Source organism: Nerophis ophidion, linkage group LG01, assembly GCF_033978795.1.
Source record: "Nerophis ophidion isolate RoL-2023_Sa linkage group LG01, RoL_Noph_v1.0, whole genome shotgun sequence".
NCBI classification, from domain to species: domain Eukaryota; kingdom Metazoa; phylum Chordata; class Actinopteri; order Syngnathiformes; family Syngnathidae; genus Nerophis; species Nerophis ophidion.
In genome coordinates this window covers 38,683,482-38,705,813 of record NC_084611.1, presented here as the reverse complement: position 1 = coordinate 38,705,813, position 22,332 = coordinate 38,683,482, and the positions used below count along the sequence as shown (strand labels likewise).

General features: G+C 40.5%; 1 protein-coding gene across 5 annotated transcripts in view; it reads left to right on the top strand.

Moving 5' to 3' along the window:
* Nucleotides 1–4,431: 4,431 nt before the first annotated feature.
* The window catches only part of LOC133553773 (ubiquitin-associated protein 2-like), a 42,604-nt gene continuing 24,703 nt past the window's right edge, over nucleotides 4,432–22,332 (top strand). For 4 of the 5 annotated variants that reach the window (XM_061902188.1, XM_061902187.1, XM_061902189.1 and 1 more), the window contains exons 1-9: nucleotides 4,551–4,707; nucleotides 9,881–10,019; nucleotides 12,047–12,124; nucleotides 12,202–12,315; nucleotides 12,393–12,555; nucleotides 17,200–17,277; nucleotides 21,372–21,432; nucleotides 21,618–21,706; nucleotides 22,262–22,314. In XM_061902188.1, the coding sequence (XP_061758172.1) occupies nucleotides 9,924–10,019; nucleotides 12,047–12,124; nucleotides 12,202–12,315; nucleotides 12,393–12,555; nucleotides 17,200–17,277; nucleotides 21,372–21,432; nucleotides 21,618–21,706; nucleotides 22,262–22,314 (732 nt within the window). In that variant the 5' untranslated portion in view covers nucleotides 4,551–4,707; nucleotides 9,881–9,923. The other variant, XM_061902186.1, reaches the window with a different exon arrangement.

Below are 22,332 nucleotides of genomic sequence, written 5' to 3'. Positions count from 1 at the left end.
CACACAGAAGAACCAATTTAGTGTTGCCAATCAACCTATCCTCGTGCACCTGTCAAAGAGGCAGCTGCGGACTCTCTTGCCTCCTCCGACCGGCCGCCCCCGAACGTGGGATGCTTCCACCGTGAAGGAGGGGGAAAAAAAGCTCAGCCCGGTCCGACTGGCTGCCTTCGCTTCGCCTCGTCGAGAAACGTGGCTTCCCTTAGAGACACTGGCGGTCACCACACCCGTGGCCACACCCCCATATAATCTCGCTAAAACACTAGTAACACAATAAGCAGATAAAGGATTTTCCAGAATTATCCTAATAAATGTGTCTAATAACATCTGAATCGCTCCCACTGTCCTGTCTTCTTTTTTTTTTTCTAGTCCTTCACTCTCACTATCCTCATCCACAAATCTTTCATCCTCGCACAAATTAATGGGGAAATCGTCGCTTTCTCGGTCCGGATCGCTCCTGCTGCTGGTGGCCATGATTGTAAACAATGTTCAGATGTGAGGAGCTCCACAACCAGTGACGTCATGTGCACATCGTCTGCTACTTCCGGTAGAGGCAAGGCTTATTTATTAACAACCTAAAGTTGCGAACTTTATCGTCAATGTTCTATACTAAATCCTTTCAGCAAATATATGGCAATATCGCGAAATGATCAAGTATGACACATAGAATGGACCTGCTATCCCAGTTTAAATAAGAAAATCTCATTTCAGTAGGCCTTTAATGGTAAATTGAGCAAATTGTTTTTTTCTGGCAATTTATTTCTCGTCTCGATTACTGTAATGTATTATTTTTGGGTCTCCCCATGTCTAGCATTAAAAGATTACGGTTGGTACAAAATGCGGCTGCTAGACTTTTGACAAGAACAAGAAAGTTTGATCATATTACACCTATACCTTTATATACATATATACCTATATATATACCTATACTGCACCTGCACTGGCTTCCTGTGCACTTAAGATGTGACTTTAAGGTTTTACTCTTTACGTATGAAATACTACATGGTCTAGCTCCAGCCTATCTTGCCGATTGTATTGTACCATATGTCCCGGCAAGAAATCTGCGTTCAAAGGACTCCGGCTTATTAGTAATTCCCAGAGCCCAAAAAAATTCTGCGGGCTACAGAGCGTTTTCTATTGGGGCTCCAGTACTCTGGAATGCCCTCCCGTTAACAGTTCGAGATGCCACCTCAGTAGAAGCATTTAAGTCTCACCTTAAAACTAATTTGTAAACTCTAGCCTTTAAATAGACCCTCTTTTTAGTTGATCGGCCGTTTGTTTTCTTTTTCTCCTCTGTCCCACTTTCCCTTGTGGAGGGGGTCCGGTCCGGTGGCCATGGATGAAGTACTGGCTGTCCAGAGTCGGGACCCAGGATGGACCGCTCGTCCAGAGTCGGGACCAAAGATGTGTATCGACTGGGGACATCTTTGAGCTGCTGATCTGCCTCCGCTTGGGATGGTTTCCTGTTGGCTCCACTATGGACGGGACTCCCACTACTGTGTTGGATCCACTTTGGACTGGACTCTCACGGTTGTATTGGATCCACGTAAGTTGAACTTTCACAGCATCATGTTAGACCCGCTCGACATCCATTGCTTTCGGTCCCCTGGGGAGGGAGGGTTGGGGGGGGGGGGGGGGGTTGTGGATTGTGCAGCCCTTTGAGACACTGGTGATTTAGGGCTATACAAATAAACATTGATTGATTGATTGATTGATTGACTCTAAATTTGCTCATTGTCACAAGGTTGAGCTATTTTCCAATATTTGACTTTTAATACATTAGTAAAAAAATGTTAATACAGATTATAAATGCCTTAATTATTGTATTATTCATAACAATCAGCGTCGTCGCCGAGATATGTTAGGCCAGTTGTTCTCAAATGGGGGTAGGCGTACCCCTGGGGGTACTTGAAGATATGCCAAGGTGTATGTGACATTTGTTTTTAAATATTCTAAAATAGCAACAATTCAAAAATCCTTAATAAATATATTTATTGAATAATACTTCAACAAAATATTAATATAAGTTCATAAACTGTTAAAAGAAAAGCAACAATGCAATATTCAGTGTTGACAGCTTAATTTTTTGTGGACATGTTCCATAAATATTGATGTTAAAGATTTCTTTTTTTGTGAAGATCCATCCATCCATCCATCCATCATCTTCCGCTTATCCGAGGTCGGGTCGCGGGGGCAGCAACCTAAGCAGGGAAGCCCAGACTTCCCTATCTCCAGCCACTTCGTCTAGCTCTTCCCGGGGGATCCCGAGGCGTTCCCAGGCCAGCCGGGAGACATAGTCTTCCCAACGTGTCCTGGGTCTTCCCCGTGGCCTCCTACCAGCTGGACGTGCCCTAAACACATCCCTAGGGAGCCGTTCGGGTGGCATCCTGACCAGATGCCCGAACCACTTCATCTGGCTCCTCTCGATGTGGAGGAGCAGCGGCTTTACGTTGAGCTCCTCCCGGATGGCAGAGCTTCTCACCCTATCTCTAAGGGAGAGCCCCGCCACCCGGCGGAGGAAACTCATTTCGGCCGCTTGTACCCGTGATCTTGTCATTTCGGTCATGACCAAAAGCTCATGACCATAGGTGAGGATGGGAACGTAGATCGACCGGTAAATTGAGAGTTTTGCCTTCCGGCTCAGCTCCTTCTTCCCCACAACGGATCGATACAACGTCCGCATTACTGAAGACGCCGCACCGATCCGCCTGTCGATCTCACGATCCACTCTTCCCCCACTCGTGAACAAGACTCCTAGGTATTTGAACTCCTCCACTTGGGGCAGGGTCTCCTCCCCAACCCGGAGATGGCACTCCACCCTTTTCCGGGCGAGACCCATGGACTCGGACTTGGAGGTGCTGATTCTCATTCCGGTCGCTTCACACTTGGCTGCGAACCGATCCAGTGAGAGCTGAAGATCCCGGGCAGATGAAGCCATCAGGACTACATCTGCAAAAAGCAGAGACCTAATCCCGTGGCCACCAAACCGGAACCCCTCAACGCCTTGGCTGCGCCTAGAAATTCTGTCCATAAAAGTTATGAACAGAATCGGTGACAAAGGACAGCCTTGGCGGAGTCCAACCCTCACTGGAAATGTGTTCGACTTACTGCCAGCAATGCGGACCAAGCTCTGACACTGATCATACAGGGAGCGGACTGCCACAATAAGACAGTCCGATACCCCATACTCTCTGAGCACTCCCCACAGGACTTCCCGAGGGACACGGTCGAATGCCTTCTCCAAGTCCACAAAGCACATGTAGACTGGTTGGGCAAACTCCCATGCACCCTCAAGAACCCTGCCGAGAGTATAGAGCTGGTCCACAGTTCCACGACCAGGATGAAAACCACACTGTTCCTCCTGAATCCGAGGTTCGACTATCCGGCGAAGCCTCCTCTCCAGTACACCTGAATAAACCTTACCGGGAAGGCTGAGGAGTGTGATCCCACGATAGTTGGAACACACCCTCCGGTCCCCCTTCTTAAAGAGAGGGACCACCACCCCGGTCTGCCAATCCAGAGGTACCGCCCCCGATGTCCACGCGATGCTGCAGAGTCTTGTCAACCAAGACAGCCCCACAGCATCCAGAGCCTTAAGGAACTCCGGGCGGATCTCATCCACCCCCGGGGCCTTGCCGCCGAGGAGCTTTTTAACTACCTCAGCGACCTCAGCCCCAGAAATAGGAGAGTCCACTACAGATTCCCCAGGCACCGCTTCCTCAAAGAAAGACGTGTTGGTGGGATTGAGGAGGTCTTCGAAGTATTCCCTCCACCGATCCACAACATCCGCAGTCGAAGTCAGCAGAACACCATCCGCACCATACACGGTGTTGATAGCACTGAAATGTTTAGAATTAAGTTCATGAATCCAGATGGATCTCTATTACAATCCCCAAAGAGGGCACTTTAAGTTGATGATTACATCTATGTGTATAAGTCCATCCATCCATTTTCTACCGCTTATTCCCTTTCGGGGTCGCGGGGGGCGCTGGCGCCTTTCTCAGCTACAATCGGGCGGAAGGCAGGGTACACCCTGGACAAGTCGCCACCTCATCGCAGGGCCAACACAGATACAAGTCTTTATTTATAATTGAATCACTTGTTTATTTTTCAGCAAGTTTTTAGTTATTTTTATATGATTTTTTCCAAATAGTTCAAGAAAGACCACTACAAATGAGCAATATTTTGCACTGTTATACAATTTAATAAATCAGAAACTGATGACATAGTGCTGTATTTTACTTCTTTATCTCTTTTTTTCAACCAAAAATGCTTTGCTCTGATTAGGGGGTACTTGAATTAAAAAAATGTTCACAGGGGGTACATCACTGAAAAAAGGTTGAGAACCACTGTGTTAGGCGATAGTGCGCGCGCTCTTCTCGGCAACGCGCACGAAAGTCTTTCATACCACGTGACCCGCAGGACTGGTTTCTATTGGCTGCGGACAGAAAGCAACGTTCAACAACGGCGCGGAGGGTCACGTGACATCTGCTGCTGCTGCTGCTGCTGCTGCTGGCTGGGCGAAGCGTGTTAGCAGGTAACTCAATAACTAATGACGGCGTCTTATTGTTGTTATTCAAGCAACGCCAGCTGCGCGCCTCACTCCAAAGTGAATAAAATGGCCTTTGTCGGAGGGAAGTGAGCGCCCCGTCTTTTGAAACACGTCGTTGTATATTGTGTCAGTCGGCAGGCCGTACACACACCGGGCTGGTAAGCATTATGCCGATATTGGTCATTTATATGTATTAAAAACATTACGCTGTGTATTCAAAAATCACATTTTATCTACTTTAAGGTGTGTGTGTTGTATTTGTGGCGTAAATCACCGCGCATTCTTGTCAGTCACGTTAGTTAGCCCGCCGCTAGCATTAGCTTTCATTTTTTTTAAGGGTGGACTTTCACAATAAGACGAAATTTTGTTTTTTAATTCGCCCAAAGTGTATCGAACAAACCTGGTGTAATTTTCTAACTAATCGGCGTGTTTCCAGCAATTCGTGTAAATTAATGTAGGTTTGTCTTCGGGTGGGGTATCGCGTTGTTGCGCACGGAACAAAGACGAGCTAGCCCCGGCCATGCTAAGCTAACTTCAGCCTTCGTCACTGCTGCTGCCGTTTCATAGTTTTTCTTTTTTTTACTTCCTCATACGTTCTATATTGTTATTAAACTTGTTTTTGTCGTGTACCAAGCCATCAAATCAAGCGATGGTGTGAATTTTTTTAAGGCGACGCATTTCCGTCATCCGTCCATCCATTTCCTAACGCTTGTCCCTTTCGGGGACGCGGGGGGTCAAATCAAGACAATTCGTAGTTGATACGTGTCATGTGTTAGTGTTGTATTGTTATTATTAACGGTAGTGTTTGCATAACATTTGTTGGTGTTTTTGTAATGGGAGGGGGGGGGGGGGGTGCAAGATGACACCCACACGGTCCCCTTTGGGGGGGCTAAATTTAACTCCTCAATTTGACAGATGGTCTTACATGGTATACTCCACTACGCTGTCAGAGTGCATATTCACTATATGTTAATGAGTAGGGCTGGGCGATATGGCCTTTTTTAAATTTTTTTTTTTAAATATCTCTATTTTTTTTTAAACCATGTCGTAGAGCTGGGCGATATATCGCGGGTTTGTCTCTGTGCGATATAGAAAATGACTATATCGTAATATTCGAGCATATGTTCTCACGCAGTTGCTTTTGGCTGCGGGCATAACACTACAGCAGGGGTCGGCAACTTTTACCACTCAGAGCCATTTTGACCCGTTTCACAAAATAAAGGAAAAACAATGGGAGCCACAAAACTCTTTTGAAATTTAAAATGAAATAACACTGCATACAGAGTTTTTTTTTTTTACTTTGTGCTATGAATAAACCAGGGGTCTCAGACACGCGGCCCGCACCTTAATATGAAAACGTAGTTTTAGACCGTCCCGCGAGTTTTATATGAACGGCGCTTGACAGCGTCACACCTACCAACCGTCCCAATTTTCCCGGGAGACTCCCAATTTTCGGAGTAATTATTCTCTCGAATGTACACTGGTGTTCACCCAATGAACAATAATAAGGGTGTACAATGATTTCACTACCACCCTCTACAGCTTGTACAAATAGCTTGCCAGCCCAAATAATTGTTTGACGAGGCTATTGCAGACTCAAGTAAGAGACTGCAAGGCATCCTTATTCAACAGCAATACAGGTTACCTTGAGGGTGGCCGTTTAAACAACTTTAGCACTCTTACTAATATGCGCCACACTGTAAACCCACACAAAACAAGAATGACAAACACATTTCAGGAGAACAAACGCACTATAACACATTAACACGACAGAAAAAATACCCAGAATCCCATGTATCCTGACTCTTCCGGGCTCCATTATACACCCAGCTACCACCAACCCAACCCCGCCCCCACCCCTCCGTGCGTCGGTTGAGATGGGCGGGGTATTTATTAAACAGTTATTAAGCAGTGGCACAAACATTCATGTCATTTCAAAACAGAAAGTGAAAGATTCTCAGAGACATTTTAAAACAAGCTATGAGTGCACTTTTTGGCATGATGTCACTAAGATGACATATCAAAACAACACTAAATTAAAGTGCAATTTTTGTACAGAACGCCACTACAATAGTTAAACACAAATAAAGTGCACTTTTGTGCATGACGTCACACAAAATATTTCAATAACTCAAAAAAAATGAGCTGCATAATAGGAAATCAAATAGTGTATGTCCTTTGCTATGTGGTAGGTTACTGCGGACATTATCTCCTTTTTTTGTTGACTATTTTTTTTATATGGTGTTGATCTGGAAATGTTTGCCTCTGCATTTTGATGGTGTGGGCGTGTGGCACCGAACGGATATGTTAATATGCAGAGTAAGCAGTCTTCATTCTCTAGAACAGGGGTCACCAACCTTTTTGAAACCAAGAGCTATTTCTTGGTTACTGATTAATGCAAGGGCTACCAGTTTGATACACACTTAAATAAATTGCCAGAAATTTACCTCTAATAAGTAAATCAATATATAAAAATAATGGGTATTTCTGTCTGTCATTCCGTCGTACAATTTTTTTCCTTTTACGGAAGTTTTTTTTGGAGCGAATAAATGATGAAAAAAACACCTAATTTAACGGTTTAAAAGAGGAGAAAACACGAAAAAAAATGAAAATTAAATTTTGAAACATAGTTTATCTTCAATTTCGACTCTTTAAAATTCAAAATTCAACTGAAAAAAATAAAAAATGAATTTATGGAACATCATTAGTAATTTTTCCTGATTAAGATTAATTTTAGAATTCTGATGACATGTTTTAAATAGGTTAAAATCCAATCTGCACTTTGTTATAATATATAACAAATTGGACCAAGCTATATTTCTAACAAAGACAAATCATTATTTATTCTAGATTTTCCAGAACAAAAAATTTAAAAGAAATTCAAATGACTTTGAAATAAGATTTAAATATGATTCTACAGATTTTCTAGATTTGCCAGAATAATATTTTTGAATTTTAATCATAATAAGTTTGAAGAAATATTTCACAAATATTCTTCATCGAAAAAACAGAAGCTAAAACGAAGAATTAAATTAAAATGTATTTATTATTCTTTACAATAAAAAAAAATACTTGAACATTGATTTAAATTGTCAGGAAAGAAGAGGAAGGAATTTAAAAGGTATATGCGTTTAAAATTCCTAAAATCCTTTTTAAGGTTGTGTTTTTTCTCTAAAATTGTCTTTCTGAAAGTTATAAGAAGCAAAGTAAAAAAAATAAATGAATTTATTTAAACAAGTGAAGACCAAGTCTTTAAAATATTTTCTTGGATTTTCAAATTCTATTTGAGTTTTGTCCCTCTTAGAATTAAAAATGTTGAGAAAAGCGAGACCAGCTTGCGAGTAACTAAATACAATTTAAAAAATAGAGGCAGCTTACCTGTAAGTGCTGCTATTTGAGATATTTTTAGAACAGGCCAGCGGCCTACTCATCTGGTCCTTACAGGCTACCTGGTGCCCGCGTGCACCGCATTGGTGACCCCTGCTCTAGAAGGTGACTTTTCAAATGATGCTACATATTAGCAGTAATGCTACTTTTTGTAGCAACACTTTTTCCCCACACTTGACAAATTACGGTTCGACATATTCCCACTTAAAGCCAAACCACCGCCAGACGATGGACCCCCTGCTCTTGTTTATGGGAATTAATTCTTCCTTTATTTGTTACCAGATTCGCACCTTCTTTCTCTTGTATTACCGCTCGCACCACAGCTAACGTTACCCATGCTGCTACCTCTCTGCTCCGTGAGGGCGTATACGTATGTGACGTATGTAAGAAGGGGCGCTTGCTGTCTGTGAGAAGCAGGGACAAGAAAGAGTGGGAAGAGCCTGTTGTGTAATGCCAGCAGCTAAAAGCAACTGCGTGAGAATTAGGGCTAGTCGATATATACGATATATCGATATATACGATATATCGCGGGTTTGTCTCTGTGCGTTATAGAAAATGACTACATCGTAATATTCGAGTATACGTTCTTACGTAGGACTTTCAGCTGCGGGCGTACACTTCAGACTCTCCTCGCTCTTTCACGTCATACGTCACATACACGCCCTCGCAGGGCAGAGAGCTAGCGGCGTGGCTAACGTAGCCGTACGAGAGAAAGATGCTGCGGATCTGGTAACAAATGAAGAAAGACTTAATTCCCAAGAAAAACAGCAGGGTTTCCATCGTCTGGCGGTGGTTCGGCTTCAAGTGGGAATATGTCGAACAGACAACCGTAATTTGTCAAGTGTGGTGCTAAAGCGTTCCTACAAAAAGTAGCATTACTGCTAATATGTAGCATCATTTGTAATGTCACTCGCTAGAAAATGAAGATAATTTAATAACCTTAGTAACATACCACATAGTGAAGGATGAATACTATTTGATTTCCTATTATGCAGCTCATTTTTATTTGACATTTAAATTGTCTCTGACAATCTTGCAATTTATGTTTTGGAAATGACTTGAATGTCATCTATTTCATAAATATCATCTCTTAAGACTGACAGAGTTCAATATTTATCAAAATGCTTGTTTAACCTATCAAGTCATTTACAGGCTGAATCTTAGGCTCTGTAGTTTGGTTCCTATCTACCATCCCAAGCATGCCCACAACACTCGTAACTTAGATCTGATAACAGGTAAACATCGTTTACTGGCTTGTACCGCTCACAGTGTCGTATGCAGGGGACCAAAGATTTGGAACCAGCTTAATGAGAGCCTCAAGATGCTGAATCCATTCTCCAACTTCAAAATGAAACTTAAAACTTCCCTATTAACCACATATCTTTAATGCCTCATGTGGGGTTAGACTACTGTTGGGTTTTGCATGGTTGAATGAATGAATGAATGTATGTATGTATGTGTATGCTTGCTTTAGTACTATTATCTTGTGTTTATCAAATAGCGTTGTTTTGTTTTTGTTTTTTGTTGTTGTGCTTGCTACCATGTTTAATCTTTCCATGTATATATTGTCCTTTGGGCCCCCTGTTAAAAGCTTCTTCTAGCTTATTTGGGGGACCCTTTCACTTACCAACATCTTTAAATGATGATATTCACCACTATTGTAATTGTTATATGGTATTGTGAATAAACTTGTAAACTATATATCGTATATCACGATATGGCCTAAAAATATCGCGATATTAAAAAAAGGCAATATCGCCCAGCTCTAGTGAGAACATATACTCGAATATCACGATATAGTAATTTTCTATATCGCGCAGAGACAAACCTGTGATATATCGAGTATATCGATGTATCGCCCAGCCCTATTAATGAGCTGAGTTTTTTTAGTCGGTTTTGCTATTAGCCTGACACTTATTGTTACTTTTTCTCTTTCCCCTGCAGATTTTTTCTATTTTGTACATACATTGTTTTGTATATACTGTATATGATGACTTCTGTGGTCAGCAATCAAGCCCGGGGGACTCGGGACAGAACGCTGCCCACTACCACACAGACAACACAGCCACAGAAACAGATACAGGTGGGTGGATGACAAGTGTTAACTGTTTCCAGGGGGTAAATTTAGACAACGTTGGAAACTTGTGCGTAGCGTAGATGAGTCATAAATGACTAATGTGACTGCTCCTTGCCAGTTATAAACTGTATGATAACCGCCCCAATTTTATGAAACAAATCAATGAAAACGTTCCACAAGGTCAAAACCCACAGCTGGCTTGCCCCAAAATCCACCATTAACAATATGTAGAGCAGAGTAGAATTGTAAAGGCTTGATTATTTAGAAACATAATTGACATGCCGTTGTGTGAATAAGGTGTCCTGGAATGACTTCTGTTGTCATCTGGTTGTATTTAGAAAAAGCAACTGTTTGGCCTTCTAGGGTGAACAGAGGGGGTCGTTGGGACTGCGGTGGGACCCCAAAGATAGTTTCAACAGTCATATTGATTTAGCGTGAAAAAAATAAAACTGTATGTTATTTGGTACTGGTAGGTTTTGTTCTGATTTAAAAAAAAAAAAAAGGAAATAATCATCTTGTTCACGGACATATTGTAACCACCATTGAACCTATAAATACAGGAGATGTTTCAAATAACATTTTAATCTTATCTAAAACATTTATATTTGGTCTGGAAAAAAAGATCAGTTAGAATAATACATTATGCTGCATATGAAGAACAAACAAACCATTTATTTATTGAATCAAAAATATTGAAATTGTTATGGATGGACTTTGATAAAATGTTCAGGAAATGTCTACAATAAACATTTCCTCTTATCTATGCCGATCCCATTTCTCCTGCATGCTTCCTTCTTTTCTCCCCTTTACTGCGTTCCACGCCCCCACCTTCTTATCTTGCGCTGCGCAGGGGATTTTGGGGGGTGTAGTCTTTTAAAGCCCCATGGACGTCACAGCATAGTTGTGATGATTTTGAAACTTCAATACTGCGGTATCTATCAATCAATGTTTATTTATCTACAATACCGTTTCACTCCCAGTAATTAACTTTATCCTAAATAAATAATTAAAAAACATTTCTGTAAGCAAACATTTAAATTAAATATTGAACATCTTGAAGTTCATTATTTTCCCGGTTGGAACATTTTTAATTTATTGCCATCATGTGATCACGGCATTCTCGTTCGTTCGTCTGTGTTGATGGGCTAATAATGCTCATCGGATTTGAAGCTGAAATATTCCCACAACGGTACATTTAGCTTTGTGATCCTATTTTTTTTCCTCCTAATTTTTGTTACTTTGTGGCAAGTCACCAGTAGTGAGGCTGTCTGTGCTTCCTGTGTGTAAGCTGCCTAAAAAGACAGCTAGCTGTGTTCAGTTAATTCTACTGTTAAATAAACCTGCTCAGGTGCAGAGAGCGATGCACAGAGTGAGACGTCATTCTTCCGGTTTGAAGCGAGAGAGGAACAAACGGGAGGCTCAGCAATTCTGATAGGCAAACATGGCTGTCACTCAGATGTCGGTGACGTTGGTGAAATGCCTATGGCAGTTACGTGACCACACTAATTAAAACTGATGCCCATTAATCGTGCAGTCCTAGTGTAATGCAGAGATTTCCATTCCCGATTGGTGCACAGGCGGTGTAAAGGGGTGTAAAGGGGGAAAAAACAACGTAATGTGACGACAAACGTGAGTCTACTTAAGATAGTTTGCGTGATTGCCTTTGCATGTAGTTCTTCTTTTAGATTCTTTAAACAACCCCTTCTTCATATTTGAAGTGGTTCTTTTAAAAAATGTATATATTGCCAAACCTTAGGCCAAAAAATAGGCAAACTATTTGATGCTCACCAAACTGATGTCTAGTGTTTCTCTTTTATATCTCAAGCTATAAGATGACATCATCCAAGAGAGCCAAAGTAAAGCACGTAGAATTAATTTTAAGATATTTGCTAAGATGCGGTCTCTTAAAATTTGACAAAGGCCAACATTGGAAGCAAGTTTTTCCACAAAAAGTTTATTGCGACTGACCGCCAGTTCCCCTGGATTCTACCTCTTTTTGTTTTTGTCTCACTCAATTTATTTTTCATGCACAGGCAACAGCAGAACAGATTCGTTTGGCCCAAATGATCTACGACAAAAATGATGCCGTCTTTGAGGGCAAAGTCAAACAGGTAACAGTGTTGTTTTTTTCTGTCCGTTTTCTCACTCTTACATTGTGTTGTTAATGAAAGTAAACCAAATCCCACAGCTGATCGAGGTCACCGGCAAGACTCAAGATGAGTGCATGGTTGCCCTCCATGACTGCAATGAGGATGTAAACAGAGCCATCAACTTCCTGCTGGAGAGCACCTCAGACACAGTGGTGCGGCGTCACACATTTAATTCCTCTCTTCGGTTGAATTAGCTGAGCAATGTTTTTTTTTTACATCGCATGTTCAGAACTCCTGGGAGACCGTTGGGAAAAAGCGCAGTCTCGGCAAAGAAGGAGGCCCCTCGGAGGTAAAGGACAGCCGAGAGAAGAAGGGAGGAGAAAGGGAGGCCAGTCGAGGGCGAGGGGGGTCAAACAGACGGGGGGGCCGTGGTGTCAGCCGAGGCCGTGAAGGTAAGCTGATGACAAAAACACCCCTTTTTTGGAGGTATACCTTGTAGCTATATAAATCGCTTAAAAATGGGGTACTGAATGAGAGCGCTTAGGTTTTGTATCGTATATACTTAAAGGAGTCATATGTAAAAATCTGTCTAGAAATTATACTGCAATCACGGTCAAAATTCTGTAGTCCCCTCCACCTGTCCCTGACTGAGGTTGCCAGAAGCGCAGCCAAATCGAATGGGCTACTCCAAAGAACTTTAAATTTCCATTGCCTCTTACTAGGGGATGAGGTGCTGGGACCAAAATAGCTGAATAGACAAGTGTTTTGTCAATAACAAATCTCTAACCAACACATTTTACACAGAAATTAGACTATTTTCAGGAAAAAGTACATCATGCCTCTGTACAATATCACAACAAATGGCAATCATATGGTTATTGTCAGTAATATCAGAAAACAAAGACTAAAACAAACTACAACCAAGGCTAACAATTGTTGAACTGGTGAAAATAAGTAGACCAGGCTTAGCAGCCTAATGTACTCCCAAAACTAAAAGGAGACATTTTACCAAAATGTATGCTTATAGGCTACTGTTTCAAATGTTTCAGATTGTCATATAACTTGGTACATGTAGTCCACAATATGCAAACATGAATGAGGAATTATTTTATCATGTGATTTGGCTGTCGCCATACGTTTATCATTGCCACGACAGGTGTGCTAATGTTGCAACCCGTTTCCTCAGCATATCGGCATATTGAGAACAAAAAAGGCACTGACACTATCCATATCCACAGGTTTAATTCGTCGAAAATATATATTGCTCTGTCAGTTCGATGACACATCGACATGCCAGCTGACAGGCGTATATTTTACCCTTTAGCCTATATGTCGATGTGTCATCGAACTGGGCTATACGTATGCTCCCATTGACCAAGCTAGCATGCTAAGCCATGGTTCTCAAATGGAGGTACGCGTACCCCTGGGGGTACTTGAAGGTATGCCAAGGGGTATGTGAGATTTTTTTTAAAATATTATAAAAATAGCAACAATCAAAAAATCCTTTATAAATATATTTATTAAATAATACTTCAACAATATATGAATGTAAATTCATAAACTGTGAAAAGAAATGCAACAATGCAAAATTCAGTGTTGACAGATTTGTTGTGGACATGTTCCAAAAATACTGATGTTAAATATTTATTTTTTTGTGAAGAAATGTTTAGAATTAAGTTCATGAATCCAGACTGATCTCAATTACAATCCCCAAAGAGGGCACTTTAAGTTGATGATTACTTCTATGTGAAGAAATCTTTATTTATAATTGAATCACTTGTTTATTTTTCAACAAGTTTTTAGTTTTTTTTTTATATCTTTTTTTCCAAATAGTTCAAGAAAGACCACTACAAATGAGCAATATTTTGCACTGCTATACAATTTAATAAATCAGAAACTGATGACGTAGTGTTGTATTTTACTTCTTCATCTCTTTTTTTTCAACCAAAAATGCTTTGCTCTGATTAGGGGGTACTTGAATTAAAAAAATGTACACAGGGGGTACATCACTGAAAAAAGGTTGAGAACCACTGTTCGTTGCACGAACATACTAGCTTTGTTAGACCAGAGTATAGACTGTATTGGACATTATAGTTTACTTATGAAATTTCCATATCCTTTTATAAGAAAATGTAAATGCCTTATATGCCTATCAAGGAGGATATAAGCAAATTTACCTACATATGAAAAAATCTTCTCCGCCTTCAGTTGTTTCCATTTTTAAAAGGGGAACATTATCACCAGTCCTATGTAAGCATCAATATATACCTTGATGTTGCAGAAAAAAAGACCATATGTTTTTTTAACCGATTTCCGAACTCTAAAAGGGTGAATATTTCGTTTTAAACGCCTTTCATTTGATGGCCTATCGGAGCGATGACCTTTCACCCGTAACGTCACAACATGAAGCGATCCGCCATTTTCTCAATCTTATTACACGCACCAAGTCAAATCAGCTCTGTTATTTTCCGTTTTTTCGACTTTTCCGTCGGTGTGTTGTCGGAGGGTGTAACAACACGAACAGAGACGGATTCAAGTTGCACCAGTGGCCAAAAGATGCGAAAGTCCCTCGTTTGTTCCGCACACTTTACTGACGACAGCCATGCTATGACAGAGATGGCAAGAATGTGTGGATATCCTGCCACACTCAAAGCAGATGCGTTTCCAATGATAAAGTCAAAGAAATCTGCAATATTGGAAAATAGACCACCAGTGAATCTGCCGGAGTGCGAGCTATTGAGGGACGACTGCAGTCTGTTCCGGCAGACGAGCGAGGTAAACCCCCTGGATATGTTGGCTAAGATGTGATTTATGCCACTTCTTTTTCTGTCTCATTTTGTCCACCAAACTTATAACGCTGTGCATGAATACACAAAGGTGAGTTTTGTTGATGTTATTGACTTATGTGGATTGTGCTAATCAGACATATTTGGTCACGGCATGACTGAAAGTTAATCAATGCTAACATGCTATTTAGGCTAGCTGTATGTACATATTGCATCATTATGCCTCATTTGTAGCTATATTTTCATCCAGCCTTTCCCTCCACCCACATTTAATGCCAAACAAACACATACCAATCGTTGGTTAGAAGGCGATCGCCAAATTCGTCCTTGCTTCCTCCCGTGCCGCTGTCTGTCGGGATATGGCTCAATAGCTTCAGTTTCTTCTTCAATTTCGTTTTCGCTACATGCCTCCACACTCCAACCATCCGTTTCAATACATGCGTAATCTGTTGAATCGCTTACGTCGCTGAAATCCGAGTCTGAATCCGAGCTAATATCGCTATATCTTTCTGTGCTATCTGCCATGTTTGTTTCTGTGTGGTCACGCTGTGACTTCACAGGATAATGGACGGGTGGATATACGACGGTTAAAATCAGGCACTTTGAAGCCGTTTTTCGGGATATTGCGTGATAGGTAAAATTTTGAGAAAAACTTAGAAAAATCAAATAAGCCCCTGGGAACTGATTTTTATTGGTTTTAACCCTTCAGAAATTGTGATAATGTTCCCCTTTTAATGGCATCCCCATTACAAATCTTTGTTTTGTTCCTGGCTTTGTCATGAATAAGTTGAGAACCATATTGAGGCCTTTTAGATTTACTAAGGTATGTAATGTTTAGTAACTTAACCAGTGGCCGTAACTAGACAAAGATGGTGGTGCATGACTGGCAACCTGGATGTAGCACTCACGGAATTTCTAATGGATTAAAACGTTGGAGGGCGGGACATCGAAATGAAACAATAACAATGTTTCAGGGCTGTAAATCTAATTTTGAAATTAGCATATCCTGGCTGAACTACTGTTGTCAGTTATGGAGGTATTCAAAAAGAAAATGATTTAATAATGCCTTTTGACAGATCAGGGCCATTTAATGACTTGACATGCATTTCTTACATAAGGCTCCTTTTAATAGTTTGTCAATGTTAGGAAAGTATTAGATAAGTCATTTACTTAAACGATTAATGAAGATGAAGTCTGTATTATTTCCGGCGTCAATAATCGCCATATCCATGTGCAATTGATTACAATAGCAGTCACTCTTTTGCATAACGTTTGTACTACATGCACATAAACGACAATAATGATAACTGCTGTAAAACTCCCCACGGTTGTTTTACCATATTATATTACAATTATCGAAAAACCCTGATCGATAACTGTCTTTGATAAATTTATGGAAGCAATAGCGTTAGCAGGCGGTTCAACGGGAAGTGAACTGACGTCACACAAACTGATTACCTAATTTGCATTTATTTTATAAAAATATTTAAACACACAAAATAAAACTGTCTCTTGCTAAGCCAGAAGAATATTTGATGTTTCTTCTGCCAAGAAAATATTTTACGTGGCTTTATATTTTAGTTTAAAAAAAATAAAAAACATCTTGATTAAATGATTTCAGTGTGTGTACTTTTTGAGCACGTTTAACAATACCGTCATCCAGCCTTACAATACTTACCAGTTTCTTAAGCAAAATGGCAAAGTGCTTAAAGTTGTATAAGTGTTTTATAGCTAGATAACCAGTGTTGAGTACTCGTATGACTTTTTGTTATAAGTAGTAAAGTAACGTATTGCTTATAATGTAATTAGTTAATTGTTACTGTGTTAAAGCAGTTTTTATTTTGTTCATAAACGTTAGGTCCTCAAGCAAATTGATGTGTAAGCACACTGCTTAGTCAGCATTAATATAGCTGATGAGTTCATTGCAACAACATTATGACATGTCTAAACATAACATTCACACCAACATCTGCTGGATGCTGAACTTCAAATGCACTTACTGTCATCTTGTGAGGTGGATTTAAACGATACATTAGCAGACTATCCACGGCCACTGCTGTTAATGCATTTTGACCCGGTGCTAAACAGGTGGGTGTTTGCTTTTATAGACCTCGCGACTATATTAGACTTGATGGTTTGGACTATTTCTGGTATAATATTATAGTTACAGCTTTGTTGATGGATTTGTTTTACTGGTGATGATTCATTACTCAACGAGCATGCAATAACTTGCGGCATTAACCTTACATCTTCAGCGTAGCGTCTCTCTCTCGGCCATTTTACTAACTTTTTTGTTCTTTGCTCATCCAGGTCGTGTTGAAGAGAACGGTTTTGATGTTGCGCCTGGAGAAAGGGGTGGAGACCGTGGGCGCAGGGGGCGTGGTAGAGGTGAGTGTCGCAAACAGTCAGACACGCAATCTTTGTATGACGTGTTGACTTGACTGTTAGCAGTTCTGTCTGATGTGTCTGTCAGAGTATTTCATGATACAGTGGATCCTTTATGTGCAAGTTGCAAAAAAATCAAAGATCAAAATACCAAATTACGCTGTATTTGTTCTTACTGCTGATTCTGAACTTGACACTGAGCTCAATGATTTTGCTTTTTCTAAGTCACGTGAGTGCTGGCAGCCCAACATATCATCTTTCACCAGCAGTAATCCTGTGACTAATTTGACGACAGGGTGTGATTTTAAAGTGACTTTTTGTTTCCTCTTGAAGAGCATGTTCACCCTTGTCATTTTTGGTCCAATTAAAGCAAACAAGTCTGTTTGGTCTGCTAGTGCCGTGCGTTGAAGTGTCGACGCAGTCCATAGAACCTAGGACCAGACCAAACTTGGAGGTGGGAATCTTTGGGCACCTCACGATTCGATTACAATGCAGGAGCTACGATTCGATTAAAAATTGATTATTGATGCATCTTTAATTCATATATATTTATTGTGTGCTCAGAACCGAGGATGTCGTTGTGGCTTGTGCAGCCCTTTGAGACACTTGTGATTTAGGGCTATATAAATAAACATTGATTGATTATGCAGGTTTAGATTTTTTTGTTTCAAAAAATAATTATCACTTGCAATTAAGAAAAAAAAGAAGAAAATAAATTTTGAATAAGAGTGTTGAATTATATCTCACATTTATTAAATTAATAAAAATGTGTGCAAAACTGGACCATGGGAACCATAACAATTTCCCTTGTGTATTATTAAAGTTTGTCTAAGTACCAAATTTAAAGGAGCTTGTTGGATCTCGGTGAGGTGGCTTCCTGCGGTCAGATACATTTTAAACTGTTTGTTACTTTATTTACAATGAAAACATCGATTATCGATTACTGACGTTTAGTAATCGATTCTATAATCGTTCATGTCCGAATTGCAATGTATCTAAAAAATCTATTATTTCCCCTCTGGCTGTGACCGCTTGAGAGATGGTTCTCGGTCTGGTTACAAGTACACTCCAGTGCTGAGTTAGGCAATAGGGTTCCCCTCATTGTAACTGAATGTGGCGCACCGCCACGGCAAGTTAATCGCCGCCACTTCTTGAAATTTTTTTTTTTTTTACGTGAAAACAAACTACAATAATAATGTATTGTAGTCCCCGGAAGAAGTGACACAAAGTTCAACTCTATTTTTAACTTTTATTACGAATCTTATGTTAACAACCAGCACAATTCCAACATGTTTTACCTCCCGTGCAAAGTCTTGCGTTTCCGTGCTTGTAATGTGCACCGGATGTAAACAAGATGCACGCGGTTATCTTGAGCTAATTTAGCATGTCTGCAATACGGATGTGCGGACAGTGATCTACAAAATGTGCCAATATTAAGAAGACAGGGGTGGCTTTTAAATGTGACATCATGGTCGCTGCAGGTTGTCTCTTTTGTCATTGACATCGAGGGACAGAAGTAGAGTCTCCAAACACGACCACATTCTATAATAACACCAGAAAAAGATGCTAGATTTGTTGCTGGTCGTTTTTAATAAAAAAGTCACTAAAGGTTTCTAGGCACTTTGTACAATAAGCAGCAACAATTGAAAATATGGCAAAACGATATAAAATATATGTTAATATTAATTAATACCATTTGTTTTTAAATGTATGTATACATTTTTTGAGCCTTTTTAAAAAAAATCATAGCAAATTGTGCGATGTCATGGTGACCAGGGCCCTAACCACGCCCACACCGCCACAGGCATCAATCTTGGGGAAACCCTGTTAATTCTTAAATCTTTGGTCTGTAATACAAATGTAGCTTAATTTATTAGACAATGCGTGCTTGCATGAAGATTTGTCTTTTGATTTATGAGCAAGTATGGTTTTGTGTTTTCGCCAAGCTTGGTCTTTGGTGGATTGCGTCACATGTTTAGAGAACTAACATAGCGTGTAACATCTATTTGTGTCGGCAAGCCTTCCAAGTATTTTGGCACTCAACATTTGTGGAATCAGTTTAGTCCTCACAGCTGCCACCTATTGATGTTCAGTGGATATTTGTTCTAATATAGTTGTGGGCCTTCACCTCCTCCTAAACATGTAGGTTATTACTTTGTCGAGTGTCACATTTTGGGCATTAGAGATTGTCCAAAGCTTAGGCGTGCCCTGCAACCAGAAGTGGATAGAGTACCCAAAAATTGTACTCAAGAGTACCATAACTTAACGATATTATGACTTAAGTAAAAAGTAGTCATCATATAAATTACTTGAGTGAGTATTCCGTGAAAAACTATTTTGAAAGTCTGTGGAGTTTGCATGTTCTCCCCGTGACTGTGTGGGTTCCCTCCGGGTACTCCGGCTTCCTTCCACTTCCAAAAACATGCACTTGGGGATAGGTTGATTGGCAACAATAAATTGTCCCTAGTGTGTGAAAGTGAGTGTGAATGTAGTCTATCTGTGTTGTCCCTGGGATGAGATGGCGACTTGTTTAGGGTGTACTTCGCCTTCTGCCCGAATGCAGCTGAGATAGGCTCCAGCACCCCAGCGACCTCGAAAGGGAAAAAAGCGGTAGAAAATGGATGGATGGAGGGATGAAAGTAACTACCGGTATAGAAGATTTGTGCTGCCTTGTCTGACGCCATGTCTCTTTACAGGCAGTATGTTTTCTATCCACCAAATTAGTTTTGATTTGTAAAATAATTCAGTTTCTTCTATTTTCACATCTACAGTACATGTGAAGTGCAAGTTTCCATGCACTTACTTTGTGACTATTGGCTATGCCAAGTGTGCCTTTCGTACACAGGGGGGGGGGGGGGGGCGATTGTGGTAATTTCAGCTTGTTTAGGTATGTGGAAATGTAAATACTGTAGTCGCGGAGAATGCTACAAGCTAAGAAGCTAGCGTTAGTAACTTTCAAGTTTCGGATCTAACAGATAAGCACTTTCAACTGCTATTTGGTGTTTTAGGTAAAGTTTTAATGTGTTTAAATCACACTTGAGGTTATTATGATCATCAGAGACATACCAAAAGCGCACTATATTAATCAGTTGTGTTAGGAGGTTATTGTTGACCAGTTCCCTCAAACAGCCGGGATGTGCTGGCCTCATGTCACGTAATAAACTTTTCTTTGGGAACATTTTGACACTGCTCAAAGGTGGTCCTGGCTAGATTTATGCCTTAAACAAACCATCCTTTTGCATGTTTGCCTGCAACACAAGTTGTTTTATTAGTCACCATTTACAAGAATGGCACCATATGTCACTTTTTTAAACTTTGTATATATACATTAGGGCTGTGAATCTTTGGATACTACGTTATTTGATTCAGAATTGATTATTGATTTAAAACCATTTGATTCAAAATAAATACATTTTTATTAACACTGGGTGCCAGTTTTATGAATGACTACATTCCCCGCTAGCACCAAACACCCTCCCGCCCCGTGCGTCGGTTGAGGTGGGTGTGGTTGGGGGTGCGGGGGTGTATAATATAGCCAGGAATAGTCATGGATACATGGGATTCTGGGTAATTGTTATGTTGCGTTTATGTTGTGTTACTGTGAGGATGTTCCCCCGAAATGTGTTTGTCATTCTTGTTAGGTGTGGGTTCACAGTGTGGCGCATATTAGTAAGTGTTAAAGTTGTTCATATCACAACCTTCAGTGTAACCTGTATGGCTGTTGACCTAGTATGGCTTGCAATTTTGTTCGTGTGATGATAGAAGCAGCGAAATGCATGCGTCCGGCTGGCACTCAGATAGTATGGTGTAAAGGCGGGCGCGATGACATATTGTAGAGGACGTTAAAAGTAAAGCCATCGCGGCACGCCCTCAATATTTTAGTCTAAGTGATAATCGGAGAATGTTAGCCCCGGGTGATGTCCGTGAAAGGCACCAAAATCCGGAATTCCCCCGAAATAATCGGGGGGGTCGGCGATTATGCAGCTGAGCCACATCAGAGTGGCCAAAGAGCCGCAGGTTGCCGACCTCTGATATATAAGATGAAAGTACAATAGCAACCGGTGATAAAATGTCACAGATTGATTGTTTGTTCTCAGGGGCAGGTGGTAGAGGCAGAGGAAGAGCAGCTATGGGCAACAGGTTCTCCCAGGGGATGGGGTAAGAACATGTGTTTATTGTTTTTATTCCCATTGATGACTAATGGAGGTAGTGATGTTTATTACAAGCACATGTCTTAAAAGTATACGTGTAGACAAAGTCTGAACCTCCCAGGAAAATTTTCTTATCAGCATTACCATGTTCCCTCCATTTGCTCATATTAGAATCATTTTTCATATTCTCAGCACCTTTAACCCGGCTGAGTACGGCGCCAACGCTGCTGGTCGCCACGAAAATTGGGAAGGCGATGCGAACGAGCCTGCTGAGGCAACTGGTAAGAAACATGGACTGTAAGCAGGGCTGCAACAATTAATTGATCAACATGATTGATATGATTAGGAAAAAAAGCTTTGATTTTTATAAATGTTAAATAAGTATAACTAACTTATAAAATAAGGGTAAAAAAGGTAAATTGAAGGTACATGAGGAAATAGAAAGTACAAGTAAATAAAGGGCACAAGAAGATTAACTAGAAGGCCAATAAAAGGTCAATCTTATTTCACCTATGTTTCCTTAAATATGCATTAAGGCTAAAAGTGCATTTTATCCGATTGATCAAACAAACTAATAGATTACTAAAATAATTGATAGTTGGAGCCCTCGACTATAGTCTAAGAAACTGTTTTCATTGGGTGCATATCTCAGTGGGATACGCTCTAAGGACATGGTGCCCGTTTACTACCTTTTGTGAGAAAATGGCTTATTCTTGGAGCCTAAGACACTTTGTATTGCAGAAGTTTAATTTCTGTCCTTGTGTTGCTGATAAGTGAAATTCAGTTTACAGTGTGTCGTTGAGATGACTACTACTTTGATGTTTTTTTTTTTTCAGCAACATGGGGAGGCAACCCAGAAGACTGGAATTCAGAAGAATGGAATGAAGACGTGAGTATGGCTGACTTT